The sequence below is a fragment of the Dermacentor andersoni genome, chromosome 4 (genome assembly GCF_023375885.2).
Source record: "Dermacentor andersoni chromosome 4, qqDerAnde1_hic_scaffold, whole genome shotgun sequence".
Taxonomy (NCBI): Eukaryota; Metazoa; Arthropoda; class Arachnida; order Ixodida; family Ixodidae; genus Dermacentor; species Dermacentor andersoni.
This window is the reverse complement of record NC_092817.1, coordinates 106,633,175-106,651,235: the sequence shown is the minus strand read 5'-3', so window position 1 is coordinate 106,651,235 and position 18,061 is coordinate 106,633,175. Positions and strand designations below refer to the sequence as shown.

At 41.5% G+C, this 18,061-nt stretch overlaps 1 protein-coding gene across 1 annotated transcript in view; it reads right to left on the bottom strand.

Moving 5' to 3' along the window:
• Positions 1 to 1,060: 1,060 nt before the first annotated feature.
• Positions 1,061 to 18,061, bottom strand: part of LOC126536570 (sialin-like) — a 44,943-nt gene continuing 27,942 nt past the window's right edge. Inside the window, exon 10 of the mRNA XM_050183587.3 lies at positions 1,061 to 17,186. Within this exon, the coding sequence (XP_050039544.1) occupies positions 16,923 to 17,186 (264 nt within the window). The 3' untranslated portion in view covers positions 1,061 to 16,922. The remainder of the gene's footprint in view (positions 17,187 to 18,061) is intronic.

Sequence of the window (18,061 nt, the reverse complement as noted above, 5' to 3'; positions counted from 1 at the left end):
TACATCACAGTCAGACGGTATCAAGATAGCGGATTATAGCATATTCTTTTGCTTTCGCAATAACAAAGCTTCTTTTACAGGAACAAAAAACATACGGAACACTATTTCAAATAAGAATTCCAACAAAAAAGAAATAGAACAGTTTATTTGCTAAGGTGACTAACAGCTAGAATTTTCCCCCTGTCACTTAGAATACTGGATTTGTATGTGTCACAACCATGATATAATTATGAGGCAAACCATAGTGGGTGACTCCGGATTCATTTTTACCATCTGGTATTTTTTACTGTGTAGCCAATGCACGGTACACAGGCATTTTTTTTTTTTTTCGTTTCACCCCTACCTACGTGCGGCTGCGGTGGCCGGGATTTGATCCCACACACTGGGGCTTGTCAGCGCAATGCCACCACTACACCACCACTACGCCACTACAGCAGGTCAACTTGTCACTTGAGTTTCGTACAGGATGCCTTGGATCTATGCAGAGCGCCTGTGTGTAATCGAAGGACATCAGTGAACGGGATAGTGCCCAACCCGGGCCCATGAAAGGTCACTTTACCCGAGCTTTCGGGTAAGCCTGGGCCCATGCACTGCTCTATGCGCACTTCATCACATTAGCATGCGCTGCTCCTCCTTTCCACACCCCACTTGCACGCACTTCATCACGTGACCTCCAACACTGGGCACGTGGGAGGATGGTGCGCATCAAGCCACCATCCTTCTCAGCTCAACCTCGAAGCCAAACCATATGATGTGCTATAGTATCGAACTTGGACTTTAAATGAAGCGTCATGGCTACACCGACGGCGATGGCAAAAATTTGCCTGGAATGTCCATATAATTGCTATAGCAGTAATATAAAATTACACTCTTACCTTTCTTACTTTAAAGCAAAAAAAAAAAAGAAACTGCACTTCAATTTCACCAAAAAGTCCCTGTGGCAGCTCCTGCGAGGCAAGGAGCAGTGGTTTTTATTGTATACACAGTTGCAATACGCTTGCAACAGTGGGTTATGCTACCACACTAGCTTATACCTGTGCAAAAAACAAAGACGGCAACATTTGTCAGCAAACAAGAGCAGCGTTTTAATGAGGCAGTCAGTCGTACATTCTGCACAAACACAACCAACTAACAGCAAGTGAGCGACAAGAAAGGGAGACAGGAATACAGACCTTTGCCTCTGAAAAACCCAACCAGAATGTGCAGTCAAGCCAATTGCTGGGGGCGAACATGCAAACGCCTGGTAGGAGTGGTTCGCTCTCTAGGGATAGTCTGAAACCATCCAGCTCTGCAGCAGAACTGCTGTTAAATGCTACAGCCAGCACTTTGCATTAACAGTGCTTCTGTCTGCATGTGAAGCTGGAGGAAAGCAACAGCCGTGAGCTTGTGTGCCCTCTTTAACAATGTACCTTGCAGCATTTTGGAACACAATTGTCTGCCGTTTGATGAAATGAGAGACAAAGTGATGCACTATTTGAATAATTTCCTGTGGAATGAAATTGTGTTAAAGCACGAGCAACATCTGCACAGCCTCATGTACATACATGGTGTTTTGTTTTTTTAGCTGCACCAAATTTTTTATTATTGCCTATGGCAGATAGGAGAATTTTAACCCTTGATCTAACTGCTTGATGAGGTGGCCATTACTTTTAAGAGACATCAAAATGTTCAACTGAATAATGAACGTAATAATGCTAATTAGGTTCCAATTAATTACTTTCTGTCACATATTTCAATCTACGAATTATAGCTGCCGGGTTCACAGGGCATATCCACATGGAACAAATTCTCTAGACAACACCAATACCGAGATATTAATTTTCAAAGTGTCTGACGCAATGCATTGGCGTTCCAGTTACTCTAAGAAATTGCTGTTTTATGCATTGAAGCACAGAAGTAACTGGAACGCCAATGCTTTTCATCGGACACTTTAAAAATTAATATCTCGGAACCGGTGCTGTCCAAAGAATTTGTTTCAAGTGGATTTGCCGTGCGAACTCAGCGGCATAATTCGTAGATTGAAATATGTGGCATAAAGTAATTAATTAAAAAGGTAATTAGGGAATTTACATTATTATTAAACTGAACATTTTGATTTCTCATAGAAGTAATGGCTGCCTCATCGAGAGATTTAGATCAAGGGTTAGAACTGTGCCATCTGCCATAGGCAATCTTTAAAAAATCTAGTGCAGCTAAAAAAATACACCCTGCCTAAGAGAACTGCTGGTTTGCAGATCCGAACAATTAAGATAGGGCAAAGATGGTGTTGGTGCATGCAGACCATCGGTAGTCTTTTACACGCTTCATACAAAGGTGAATTGAAATTTATTTGTATGAAATTTAATTGACCCTATTGAATGAGAACTGGAGAAGTACATTTGACTTCATACCAAAAAGTATTCAACGTATATTCAATACAGGATGAGTTCCAATTGACTCCATAAAGACAGACTTTTGACAGTTAAAATTCATTTTGCAAGTATATGCAAATGCAGTGCCTCTGATTTTCATACAGTCTGCAACTAACCACACAGCTATCACGTTCATTCCTGAAAGCCAACTCTAGAACAAGCCTGCAGCATGGGTCTTCATACAGGGTGGGTCTTCAGGGTGCATCTTCAACAAAGTCAGAGCCTCAGAAATAAAAGTTAGCACATGTACAAGCTAGGAAGAAAGCAATGCAGTATGTCACAAATGGCGTGAGCAACCACAGACACAAGTGCATGTGCAGCAACTAAGAACGAAAATAGGTGCATAACAAGCTGCCTTAATGCAGGAATTCTCAGTGGGGTTGCAATGAAATGCCTGCAGGATTTAAAGTTTACCGCTCTCAAACTTCACAACAATTTTCACAACAATTCTAGATAACTTCGTTAGAACTTCTCCACAGGATACAACTTGCAGGATACTTTTACTATATGCTTTATTCGTATATGTACAAATCAAAATTATACATATATGCAAGGGGATTCCATATATATATATATATATATATATATAAACACACAACATCCTGTTTTTCTCAAAGCTTTTTATGCTGCTGTGTGCATGACCAGACCTGACAATGTGCTGCAAACTGAGGTCCCTTGTAGAACTTCTGTTGCTCCAAAACCCCGGAGACTGAGAGAAACTGCTCCCCATTCTCCGGAACACTAGGGAGCTCTGGGCATGCAAGAGGGCCTGCTAGTAACAGATGTCACTTGCTAAGTGGTTTTAGAACATCTGATGAAGACTGTATGTTCCTGTTTTCTAATTCAATCTGCCCTTTTATTTCCTAGCTCTCCCTTTCAGTTTCTGACCTTACACAAGCTTTGCTTTCCACTCATATTTATGGTATGCTTGCAAACTTGAGCTTATACAACCAACACACATTTAACTTCCCTCAACATGAATCCACGCACTGCACTCAAGTTCACTTAAACATTATCAATTTATCAGTGCACCAGTGATTTTCATCACATTAGTAAGCAGACCTGAAAGATACATGATAAGTGTTTATAATAGTTCTAATGCCAAAACCCCAGAAATGCGCATATTCTAGAGATGATGCTGAAACCATGACAGCTCCTCCTAGTTTTGGAAGAAAAGTTCGGCGCTGCCTGCCGTAATAAGTGTGGCTGAACTGCGGTGGCATAGGCATGGCATTGAAGTTTCTATGAAAACCAGGCATAACAATGTATGAGGCATTCAAATAGGAAGCTCACGTCGTCATTCTAAAAGTGTTATCTAATCAAATATTTTCTGAAAATTCCGATAGTCAAGGAGCTAATTATTGAGGCTTCACTATATCGCTGAAGAAGGACACAATCAGTGTTATTCTTCACATGATATGAAATTTCACCATATGCCTTTGCATTTTTGCCACAGAAGAAACTTGAGCTCTTGTTTACTGTTATCATATCTATCCAGAGTTGTGTGTAACAAATTATGTATAATTAATTACTTGCAATAAATAACATCTTAACAACTACTTTGTCCACGTGGTGATGCTTACTGCAATTTAAATACTTTTTTTTTCTGTAACCAATTAAATGTAACCAGTTACATTTTTGACAGAACAAGCTAAAACAGGTGACACAGCTTTGAGCACTTGAATTTTGTGGAAACTACAGTGGTTAAATGAATGAAAACATGTACATGGGCTACCTCCCTTCCACTATCACCATACTGCAGCTACGTCTCAATCACATGAACCTGGCAGGCTAGCAGATTTGCAGACCTCTCTTGGAAGTCCGACTTGACTTTTTCTTATAAATCTCTCACTTTCTCTGTCGTGGAATTACTCTTGAGTGGTCTTCACAGAGCAACAAGACCTGCTGCTCAATTCCTTTTCCCTTAGTGCAGTCCACGATTTCTCTGATGCAGACAGTTCTTGGCTGTTAACTGCACATGTTTCTATATCTTTGATGTATATACATGACTCGCATATGCTTATTCCTGTGATTGTGACACACAAACAATATCTTAGGACTGAATAATATGCAGCACTATATTAAATTACATTACAGATTTGGCCTACTTTTCAAGGAGCACGAATGTTTGTAGGCATTGATTACAATTACCTAAGCTTTTAAGTCTAAATGGCCAAAGAATGAAGGATGCCAAGCGGCAAGTTTACCAGGTGTCGGCCGACAAATTAAAACGGCACTTCTACGCAGCAATGGCCACTTCAAACACCGATGCCAGGGAATCGGCTATGGACAATTTTGCAGTTTCTCACTGGTCCCATTGGGTGTGCCTTCCCCTAACCCCAGTAACAGTGAAGTGCTGCAATTCATACAGGACCCAGATCCTAGCATTACAGCAATGAGTAGCCACCGTCTTGTGAGCAAGGTGCTCATATGCTACAACACAGCCCTCCTCTCCAGTATGCACATCGAGCGAGTTTTCCGTAGTGCTGTTTTCACAAGAAAACAAGGGAAGATTACTGAAGAAAATTTTGAAAGGCTACCCTTAATGAAGATAAACAATGCGTGAAAGAGTGCAGTGAATGCAATAAAATAGCCAAGCCAGCTCGTTCTATTTACTGTATTTGTGCAATTTTAATAAAAGTAAAGTTGAAGCAATCAATTACATTTTAGTAATGAATCAAATGCTTCCGTGGAACAGTAACTTGTAAATGTAATCAATTACATTTTTGAAAGAAGTAATTGTAATTGTAATCAGTTACTTTTTTCCTGTAGTCTGTAGCTAGCACATGCTACTATCAGCTTCCTCTTAAAATTGCCGAATGTAGTTCCTTACAACCCTTTCCTACTGCACAAGAACCCTCAAATCACAATTTGCACATCTCAATTAAGCTTCCTTAGCTTTAAGATAAAGATACTCAATATAGTAAGACAATGTTATCAATGTAATATCGACTAGTTTTTTCCATAAAGGCTATTAATGACAGCAAAGTGAATGGAAACATTCTTCCACGAAGAATGCACAGATGCTACAGATAAGCTGTAAATATACATTCCTTGGCCACAAGACTCTTTGACTACAAACCATTTAAAAAAACTCGATCATCAGGAGTACAGCAGTCTTGCAACAGCAAGACACAGCGACAGGTGACAGGATGAATGCTCATCCTGTCACCTGTCCCTTCATACTCAAACTGAGTTGCGCTGAAGCAAGACAAGAATGTTTTATCAGCTGGTCATGCACCCATTACTTCAACAGCAGCATTACCACATTAGTGTGAAACATCCCACAACATTAAAGCACACTTTATGTTTTAACAGCCATCTTTCCGAAAACGAAGTACTCCATATGGAATGCAAAATTGATTCTATTAATTCCGCCCACCTTGTTTGAATGTTTGAGTTGATGTATTCATTATGGCAGAAAACAATGCAAGGTCCTTTGGATGACTGACCTAGCATATACTGCGGTGGCACAACAATTGGTGATGAACACTGCACAATATCAGCACATGATTAGAACACCTAAAGGTCCTGGCCCAAGCAGCTGCATTAACCTGCCGTTCCTGGGACCGTCGGCACCACAACAGGCCAGTTCCAATACTACAATGTTATTCTGGCAGCGATACTGCTACACTGAGATAAGGACTGTTACTTCAGAATTGTTACACCATCCACTGTGCGGCCTTAAGCATTATCATCATTATCAGAATGATTACATTCGCTGCAGCCACAAGGACCTCTCCCCAAGTTTTCCACTTCTGCTATGCACCAACTGAATTCACCCTGTACCAGCAAATATCCTAATCTCAACATCCAATCTCTGCCACCTTGTTCTGCATTTTCCTTACCTTGGGACCCATCAATTTAAATATAAAGATGTGTCCAGTTATCTGCATTTGATGATAGATATAAGTGAACCGTTTCACTCTATGCATCACAATGAGAAAGCAACCTTTTAACATGCTTGGGGCTGTACGCATGTATGCCAGGGCAAAGCATCTTTTCCACATCGATGTTTTCTCGCACTCGTTAATGCAATATAGTACTACACATCTAGCACTTTGCCCGAGTTGAGGCCCTGAAAGGAACAGCTTGAGAGCATTTGGCAGTTTTACAGTAGGAAACGCTATATATACTTGCTCCCTCAACTAAAGTATGTTCCTATTTGGCCAGCATACTGCATAAATGCCTTTGGTCAGGGTGTGTGGGTTCACTACCAACATCTTAACTTGACAGCGGGGCTTTGCTTTAAATGTTGCAAAATAACTTGCACCACCAGTAACGCCCGTGTGCTGTGGTTTACCTCTTATTTCCTGTGTTACATGCTGGCCAATTTGCAGCAGTGGTCCCTTCTCCACGCTGACAAAAAAGCATGTTCTAACATAGGGTTGGAATACTCTATTGCACTACTTCTCAAACCCCACCAGCTCTTGATCCACTAGAGATATAAAACGGTCTGCCACAGCTACCAACTGCTCCACCAATGTTACCAGGAGGCAGTATCATGCTAAACAGATCTATTCCAGTCGTATTGTTTGTTCTAGCACTGCAGCTGCTACACAGAGCAAATTTGTGGAGCCATGGTGCTCCTTTCAAAGCATAGATGTGTACCGAACTCAACTTTACACCATCAATAGGTGAACAGGTGACAAAATGCAGCTTCTGTGCATGGCTACACTAGGTAACATGTGCGTTTGCAGGCTTCTAACCATGTTCTAGCACTGCCATTGTGTGTGTCATGCCCTTCTCTGTCTCTTCGGAAATAATGGAGCACTAAAGAGTCCATATAGATTGTTAGATTACCCTAGTGCAAATTTCTTACAGAATTACCCTTTACAGTACTACACAGATTACTCTTAAAAATTTCTTCCAATAGGTGCCCAGCCAGAAATAATCTGTATACTTGGAAGTGATGCACAAACAGTCATAAACGGTAAGACACAGTAAATGTCTGCACCATGGGCTTAACACACAACCATTACAGTACTATCGGCATTTATGCTGTCATAACTGATGAAAAAAGAAAACGTCCACTCAGTAAACATAGACATATAACAGCAGCCTGTAACATAATACTAGCATACAAGTGCACCAAAACTGTAGGGTGCATGCACTGCACCTACAAAATATTAAGCAATGCGTCAAGATGTGCACGTAGCTCCCGCAGCATCTGACTGCATGCGCTTGCAAAACATATTTCTTATAAATAATAAAAATAGCATGCCAAATCTCTTTGCAGCTTACCAAAGAGAAAAACAAAAACACGAAAGTTTTTCTTTTCTTTTTCATCTTTATCATAGAAATTAAAAGCATGACAAAAAAATGAAGATGGAGTTATAAGTAACAATAAGGTGCATTACCATGCAATTCTAAGCTATTTACAAAGTAAAATAAGTGGGGTCTGCATGCAACAATTACTTGTAAAGTAGACAACATGATCAAAGACATGAGAATGTGGTAAATATCACTAAATACATGCTAATGACAGACTAAAAGACAAAATCATATTAATATATGATTGCCATAGCAACATTGGTCATGAACTGGTTGTACTTTGAGTACAGGATTTTGACCCATCAAAAAAGCATGTATGAAAATATGCTCCGGCTTCTTCAACGAGGCTGTAGATTCAACATTACACAGCCACTCTCTTGGTGTTAATTCAGTGAAAAGCTATGTGCGCTTACTTTAACAATGCCAGTTGCACATCTAAGCGCTGCCAAATTATGTCATGGTGATGTGCACATCTACTGATAGTTCCTGGCAAACATGCACGTGTGACAAAAACATAACCCCCATAAGCAAGAAGTACATGTTGCTTTGTCAAATGGTCCACAGTGCAGTATCCTAAAAGCGAGCAAGCTTTACTTATGCAATTCATTTCTGCGACGTCATAATATCTATAGATTAGATAATCGGGCCTCTTATGTATCAAACACAGAGCTAGGTTATGAGGATCTTTACAACACACAACTTTCAAAGTTAAATATTATTCAACTAAAATACCAACTACACTACATAACACATTTTCTCACCAGTTTGACGTGGAGCAACTCAAACAGCGGCACAGCAGAAAACAATGAATACCACATGGGGTACAAGGAGCATTCTCATTCTTTGTAAAAAAAGCTGGCTTAAGCAAAAAATAAGGTAAACTTTCTTACAAGTAAACACTCTTAGTAAAATCTCTGAGTAAAGATGAGTAAGGAGAGAAAAGGAAAGCACACTAGGAACTGCGACGGTTGTGCATTTAAACAAATGGCATGCCTTAACTGAGAGGAGAAGGTTCTAGAAAAGTTGAGCTCCACGATGCTAGATGATTCAAATGACAAAATCTCAGGCAGCAATACATAATCACAATACAGCCTGAAGATGACCCAGAAACAAACTGATCTTAGTTTCAAGCATTAATGATAACATGCTGCAAAAGGTGTAAACACGCAGCACAATTTTCCGTGCCAAGATAAACAGTGCAACAGCTCTCAAGCTTTTGAAACATTTGCCACATCATGTGAAAACAGCTCCACGGCGTGGATGTTTTGCATCACCATTCTATTCCATCAAGAATGACAGCTGTGGCCAACAGACAATCAAATCCTTCAACAACAACCATATAAAAATAACTGGCTGAAACTTGCCAATACGGCTGGGCCCAGTTACAGTGGAATGCTGTGCATATGAAAACAATGCTTGACCTTGAAGCTCATTCAGCTAGACAGGAACTAAAAGCCTGGCTAGACAAAGCCTACCAGAGTTTTGATTCAGCCAAGAATGAACTAACTTGTTCAAGTGCCGCTGTGAAAAGGGCTAGTTCTGGGGTGTTCCCCTTGCTACTCTGGCTGACAGTTCGACTGTGGCCACACACTGCTACAACCACACACTCTTATCATTTTGTTCTGCACACATTTTGACCCTATGCTGTACAAAATGTGCAATATTACATAATGCACATGCAACATTTTCTTGTGGCACCAGTAGTCTGCTATGATGAGTACCGAAGACTACACATGTGCAAACAGGAGCTCCTCTAAAGTGTACATTTTTCACACATTAAGTTGTTCAGCATTCCCCATTTCTGCCTCAGTTATAACAGTAATGCAGCCAGAGCAGTAAGGTAGATGCTCAGTAACAGCAACAGGTTGTCACGGCATGAATTACATTACAACTAACACAATAGTAATAATCTAATAATGTTAGATATAATCATTACAGCTGTTCTCACGGACAACCCTTTCCTGGCCATGAAGGCTGTGTTGAAAAAGCTATGGAGGTGGTGGTTCTGCACATTAATTACTGTGCAAATTAGTTTGGGTGACATGGTTGCCAGCTTCAATGTGTCCAATTTCGTGTCGTTTGCTTACTTTGATAAAAGACAGCCACCACTAAATCAGCATAAATGTTGCACACCATTTGTTTCCCCCGTCATGTCCACCATTTGTTGCAGAAACTCTTCACATGTCTCGGAGGCAATTTCGAGTTGGCTGGCAGGCCAACAGATGAAGGACGGCTGCCAAGTGAAGTGAATGCCATTTTGGTTTTAGAGGATGCATAAAATGCGTGAAAGTCTCACGTGTGACAAAACTCACAAGAGCAAAGCTAAACAATTAAATAAAATGTCTTACCAACTCGTAAATACTAAATTTCTTTCCATATTTCAGCATTGCATGCTGTGGTAAGTAAAGCAATTATGCTTTGAGTTCCTCATGTTGGAAGAGTAAATGAAATTACAGTGCTTTTCTGAGCAGCAGCAGCAGTAGTATGTATGAACTTTGGTTCTGCTGTTTGCCTTTGTAGCCGGAAAAAGTTGTCCACAACTGTATATACCAAAACTTCACTTCAGATGAGACAGTCTAGAATACTCAAAATAAGATCTCCCTCAACAATCTATGTTGCAGAGAGGTGGCTAGAATCCACAGTTCATCCACAAGTACACTGACATTTCACTGCCTTCGCCATGCACAAACACTTACACATGCAAAATTTGTGTACAGAATAATGCAGAAAGGTCTGTGTACAACACAAAGATGGTAGGAACTTGGCATTTGGCAACATCTTCAACAGTCCCTTAAGGTGGACATATATGTACAAGACAGTGCACGACAACAAGAACATCACAAAACAAAATAAGCACAACATTTAAAGCAGACTATATATTGCACACTGAAGCTTTCCCACTGATGATTAGATAACGCAACTGTTTAAAAATAACTCGGGGAAAGAATGACAGCGACATAGACTGCCTATAACAACACTAGTACGTACTTACAACTGCACTGTACAGCCTTCACGTTACAAAGAATTTTGACTTCTGCATGCCTGGTGAATCTAGCGCCCATATCCAGGCTTTGAATTTTAACAAAATTGGCCACAGCAGAACAATCGCATTAGGACTTTTTCCTTGAACCAGCAGTAAATGTTTTAAATAAAATTAGACAGTACTTAAGTTGCCCACCACATCTTAAGTTAGACAAGCTCAAAATTACACCCGACTATACTGCTGCCACGTGGCATGATATTATACTGTGTGGCAACACCAGGTGAAAAAAAAATAGTACAACTCAGACACGACTGGGCAATTGATGAAGCTAGGTGATGCCTGATCAGAAATTTTTAGGGTGCCTCGAAGCAATACAGGCTAGGTACACTAAAAGAGCCCTGAGTATTCAAATATGGGCAAGCAGAGATGTTCGTTTCATTGCAGATATTGATAGAAAAGTGTCGAGAAAGCCATGGTAAATTAGTTAAGGAAGAAAATGAATTGGACTTAAGGAAACTGCTAAGTCAGTTAATTAAGTCAACTAGCATTTGAGGCATAAGGTTGAGGAAAGGAAAAGAAAGGCACAGTCAACCGATTCTTCGACTGTACTGTGCGAGTGTTTACTGGCCAACCGGACAGGGCCTTATAACGACGCGAAGCAACAAGATCAGCAAGAGTGGCGCTAAGTGATCAGCTAAGTGATCAGCTAAGAGTGGCGCTTCAAGTGACACTAAGTTCACTCAAAGCGCAAGTTTCATCTGCTGGGCTCTTCCTACCAGCACGACACAGCCCCTCGCACGGCTAATTTGGCGCAAGCTTCCCGGCTTATTGGAGATAGCAGGAGCTTGTGCCCCTGGCTTGCGGCTTTTTTATTTCTTCTTTTTTTTAGCCTGTGCTTCTCTAGTGCGCATGCACAAGATAATAATGTGAAAATAACAAAATGTGCAAAGCAGCAATGCAACTGTATTATATCCTTTTGCACACCTTGTTCTTTCTCTTATGGTGCATCTGGACTATGGCGGCATATGTTTAAAAAAACACATCCAGGTTCCCGTACACTTGCTGTCTCCAATAAATAGAGAAGCTTCCACTGAGTTAATCACGACAGGGGTGGTTTCATGCCTATGGGAAGAGCCTAGCAGACGAAGCTTGCGCTTTGAGTGGCAGTACTCCTTCGCGCATGCTCACTCTTGCCGATCTCGTTACTTCGCACAGTTAAGGCGCTGACCGGTCGACGCTCGCACAGTACTGTTAAAGAATCAGTCAATTGCACATAGCAGATGAATGGCTAGCAACAGTTCACTTAGCTGCACTGTTCAGATGGCAGAGAAACAGATTCCACAGAAACAGCATGCGTTAAACCATTTTCCATGAAATCTTCCTCGCCGATACAACAGCATGCTAGTGACGCGAGTTGTGTACCATGTTCTGACGGGGAGCTATTGGAAGATTTTACCCATAAAACATTATTCCACACTTCTGCACTAAACAAATACCCATTCACCATATGCAAAGCCATCAAAGTTGGCCTAGGCCTATTACTCACAGACTTTTTCTACGCGTACAATTAAATGTCTGAGCATGACCCGCAACACTTTAGAAGGCTTAAGAACAAACTTGAACAATAAAATTATTCACATGTATGTGCGCTTCAGGAAAGGGCACAGGAGAAGATAGGGTTACCATGTTCCCTTGCCTCCTGTGGCTTTAATAGGAGCCCAACTTTTTTCAGAAATGAGTGACCACCTTGCTCACTAATTGGCCAAGCCAACAGACACTCGTAGCCTTCAGTGTTGGCTTTCAGTGTCCTTTAGGTTTATTTGGCGGCTATATTAACTGAACAACAGAAAACAAGAGACAAGTTGGTTTAATGAAATGTCCTGAAGTAGTGCCTGTTCTGCAAGGGATTTCACAGCGAAGGGTGCTGAGGCGGTACTCTTGAATTATCATAATTTGGGATATGAGCATTTTCATTATATTTTGCATTACTCGGCACTGGACATGTATGGGTTCCTGGCAATGTCCGAGAAGCGCTGATGGCTGTATAGATGCCAACACATCTGCTGCCGAGTGACATGAAATTTTGTGAAAGTGATCGCAAAGGAATACCGCTGCTGGATTAGTAATTACCACCTACAATAATTTAAATGAGCATTTTTTTGTACCATGTCAAAATCTGTATGTGGCTGCCATGGCTGGGAATCAAACCTGCAAATTCATGTTCCACAGCAGCACACTGCAGCTACTAAGTCACCAAAGCAGGTAGCGCAAAAGAAACAAAGGAAACTGCAGCATCATATACAAACTGAGGCCTGCTCATCCCACTAAAAACTGCACATGTGATATTTACCATATTAAAGTGCTACATGCCGGCAACTTGCAGGCGAGCGTACTGCTATTTCATCTAACGTTGCATGGTTGGAAGGCGCCTTTCATTAAATCTGGCACACATCTATGTCCTTACTGCAAGCGCATTCCAATTGCTGCTATCAAAGTCGCTTCCTTCAATTTAAGCCTATGAGCCATGTACTATAAGCCTGTGCAGTGCCAGAGAAAAGCATGGCGTGATATAATGTAGCAATTCCTTGTGCTTATTTCTATTTTCTTTCTTATCACCCACCATTCACAACCTGCTGATCTAGTCGATAACGCAGGTGAAGCACAGCTCTGACCACTGAATAAGGATGAAAAGGAATAAAATTGGAACAGAATTGGAATAGAATTGGAATAGAATCGTTACGTTTTCCCAGGCTTGTGGTGCCAAACATGAATGTGACGGCACATAAAATCAATGTTGCTTGTTCTACATGTCAAGAATTGAAGTTCACATTGTATTACAAGTGTGCAGTACATGCTTATCAGACAAGCCACACAGCAAGTATACGTCAGTTTGGACAGAATCTGTCCTGAGCTTACGACTATTTTTCTTAGATATTCTGTCACTTTCGTGGTACATATACTTAAAACATTTGATCACATAGCTTGTAAACACCTTTAGACTCAAACTTACAGACCGTCGTACGTCATGTTTTGTGTGAACTTCAACACAAAAGATGAATATACATTAAACATTAACTTTCCTGCACTGCTGTTTTATCCTATATATTTCGAGCATATGCTGCCACGGCAAAATCAGCATATGCTCAGGATGCTCACATGTATAGATATCAGTCAAAAGTCTGTTGGTCAATGATACTCAAGCAAACAAAAACAGTGTCTCGCATAGTTTCTGTCTAAAGAATCATCCATGTGTGATTGAGTGTTCCGACAGAAAAAAAAAATTATAAATGCTACAGCAAAATTCAGTCTTTAAGAGTGAGACTGCAAAGGCAGTTCTGCCTCCAAACTCCAGCTACTGAATGAATATGCAGCAAGCTTCTAAACTGAAGTGCTCGTTACAAACAATTAATTCAAAAATAAGTTAATGGCCTAGGGATTTGTTCCCAAGGTGATTAAAGGGCTCAGGGGCATCAAGCATCTACTAAGACTACTCGCAGTTTCCTTAACAAAGCTGAAAACTTTTGGAATGTTACCCGATGAAAATGAAGCATCCGGAGGCATAAATAAAGTGCCACTGACCTGAGGTTGGTATAGGATGCAAGTATTCAAAGCACAGAGTCACAGCAGCAAAATGTTGCTTTTTAAAGCAAGAAACTCGAAAAAAAGAAGACAGGGAGAGGCGAAAGGAAATGAAAAATGAGCGTTACTTACAACTGTTTATTCCGAAAAACAGAGCGTCCCATACCTTCACAGGGTTAGTCACAATCTCATGAAAGTGGCGAACAGGTATGGAGTACCCGTCGTCTTTTCCGCCCCAAACAAGCTCGCCAGTCTCTGCCCCCGAATCACGGGTGGCGCTACAAACAGGTGTACAGTACAACATGTTAAGTGTTATGTGTGTTGCTCCACTGGAGTGGTTTACCTGATGCCGCTCAGCTGTGGCAAGTGCTACATTGGGCAAACTGCGCGTTGCGTCAATGACCGAATAAGAGAGCACGCAAATATTTTAAAGAAAGATACGACTGCACACCTGTCTGTGCATTACAGGTCTTGTCCCAACTGTGAATCACTGTTTTTTGATGTCAGGATCCTAGGCAGAAGCAAAAAAAAACCGCACGTGAACTGTTAGAAGCCTTCCATATCCATAGCATTGGTCTAGCTTGCGTGAGTCAAACTTCTGTTACACTTTATGATTCATAATTCAGATTGCTTGGCATATAAAATGGATAACACTGCCTTCCGCTGACTGATGTCCTTTGCTTGTTTTATGCATTTGCGCATGTGCATTCTTGTGTCTATATGGGATGCTCTGTTTTTCAGAATAAACAGTTGTAAGCAGCGCTCGTCTTTCCTTTCCTTTCGCCTCTCACTGTCTTCTTTTCTTCGACTTTTTTTGCGCTAAAAAGCAACATGTTAAGTAAACACCAACCCACCCAAGAAGAAGTTATTCACAGCAGCAAGTAACATTGGCTTTCCACATCAGGTCAAAAAAGGTAATGCATCGAGTCTTGGGTATAAACAGGGTTTGCATAACAAGTCTGGTAGCACAATCGAGAAGCATTAAGTGCCATAAGAAAATTGGATCCAGTCGAACCAGAATATAAAGAACTTGGGTAAAACAAAGTATTCTGTATGTTGCACTCACTCAACTAACTGAACGACACTGATGTGAAATAACTTCCTCATAACAAACTAGTCATTGGATATATCAAACTTCGATAATCCGCTGCCAGCACCATAATGCTGCTGGCATGGAGAAAACACAGTGTTTTGGGAGAGCTGTCGTCAATTTTTTTTCTTTCTCTTTTTTGTGCTTTTTCTTTTTCAGGCGTACATGTGAGAACGTCAAAAGTCTATAAGAAGCCCTCACAAACATTTTTCCTCATGATGACCCAGCTTGGTCAGGGGCTTGGCGCAGCAGAATAAGCGTAGTTTTGCTTTCAATACATTGAATTCGTTCCTTGCTTCTTTTCTCCACTGGGAAACACGAATGTGTACATAACGAACACATCATAAAAGTTTGCTAAAATTTGTTATAGGTGAATTTTGGTGCATCAAATTATATGATATAACAAACTACGTTTCGTGCATAAGCCATACAACTGGGTTCGGCTGTACTGGGGTTTGTTTGCATTTTGGAATGTGTATGCTTCAATCTCACCATGACTTGGCAAAACATTAAAGCATCAGTGACCAGCTCACCAATCACAAAGGGCATCCCAAGGAGATAACAGTGGCTATGGGAGATGCTGCAGTGGAGAGATCCAGATAGATTTTAATCACTTGGGCATTCTTTAACATACACCCAAAGCAAGGTACACAAGTGTTTTTGCATGCCATACTCATAATGCAGCTGCTGCTGTCAAGGTTCGATCATGTAACCCCATGCTCAACATCCGAATACCACAGCCACTGAGCCACCACACAAAATGCTAATGCAACAGTTGGCAACATGGCTGCCACTATGGCTGCAGTGTGTCATGTACCAGACAGAAGCACAATAATTTACCTAATGTAATGAACCAAATTTACCTAATAATAGTGTAACTTGCCTAACAATAATGTCCCAAAACTAAATCTGGGCCACGAGACACTCTGCAATAGGAGGTTCACTAATAAATCACATGGGGATGTTTAATGTGTACCCAAATCTCAATACACAAGTGCTCTTGTATTTGTTCGGAAGGAACCCACAGCCTTGGGCTCTGTCAGAAGGATGCCATAACCATAGAGCCACTGTGGGGGGTGCAAGAGTAAAGCAGGAGATTACTTTATGCTCCATGCATATAACTGCTTTAGTACTCCTGGCAAGGCTAAGACACTGTTTAGAAAGCACTCCTTAAGCAGCTATGTTTAACATTGTGTACTGATGTGGATGTTGGCGAAATTTGAGATTCAGTGGCTATAACTATCCACACAGTGTCTAGCAGCTGTCACTTGAGCCAGGCACTCATATGCTCAACCTTGGTATCTTAATATATTAAGCTTGTGGCTCGAAGATATCTAACCCAAGATACCTTAAGTCAAGCATGTTATAGAAGCACATTAGCTTGAGGGCAGCTAAAGGCAAAAATGTTTTAATGCATGTTAGCTCTCTCTTTAAAAAACATTCAAGGTTTTGCGAGCTACATTAAAATGTGAAGGCCTTCGTTCCACCTACATTGTGAGGTTCTGGCACACAGCCTTTTCCTGCTTGCCAAGTTATGGTGAGATGGAGACAGACACAATCGCCTCATCTGCAGTAACCGAGCACATCAATATGCTTCAGTGGGAAAAGCATCATCAGACTTGGGACTCTCCGGCGTGCCGTCATCGTGCGTGGCCTGGTAAGGGGTGTCGGCCGACAGATTTCCTGTCCCCAGAGTTCCCAAAGGCCCCGCAAAGTTGCCGCCACATGTTTGTGCATACAGCCCCCAAGGCTGCAGCTCAGCCGAGCCGAAGAGTACGAAGACGAGGCCCGTGAAGACGTACACGCCGGCAGCGATGTAGAAAACGATGCTCCACTGTGCGATTGTCTCCTGCAGAAGCCCCGCGTGAGAAGACAGCATTGCAAATTATCACCATCTGGGCAGAAATCTTTTTTTTTTCTAGCAGACAGCTAGCAGCTGCCTTTACCACACTGTGCACTAATCCAGTTTACTCTCCGTCAATTCATCTAAACACTTCCCTCACTGCCCGTTCCCACCTTTCGGCAAAGATTGGGAAATGCAAAAGCTGTATAAGGTATGTCGTTTAGTGCGCCATCAGTCAGAAGCAGATTGGGACAGGTGGAAATAGCCACGTTGGCTACTATAGGGTCCAACAATGCTTTTATCTTTGTACCATATATCTTTGTTAAAGGACAAACAAAACGAGCAACACACTGAAAAAGTGAGCTGGAACAAACCTCTCCGCTGCATCGCCTCTACATGGGGTCAGTGCGTACGGCTATACAAGATTGGACACACTGCACGGCCATTACGTGTGGCCTGTAAGACTCATGGTGATGTTGAACCATGAGCGAGTCCCTTTCCTTCTTTACTGTTGGTAAATAGGTGCAGTACTACAGCACTCTCCTCACACTGCAGTGCACTGCGGTACATATGGCAGTAATTAACCAGCAATGGGGTAAGGAAAGTTAAGCAATGCTGGCAGTATACAGTAGACTTCCGTTAATTCGACTCCGGTTATTTCGAGTCTGGTTAATCTTTGATCCCAGCCAGAGACCCCAGTCAGCACCCAAGCATTTCAAAGGGTGCAAACTTTCGTTATTTCGATCCTAAAATTTGCCTTTGCCGGATAAATTGAATTTCCCCAGTCAGCGTGCGCACACCTGACCCCTATGGTGACCGCAATGGCGACTGCTTTAGTGGCAGTGTTTGCCTCGGCAGAGCTTATGGGACAGTGAATGTGT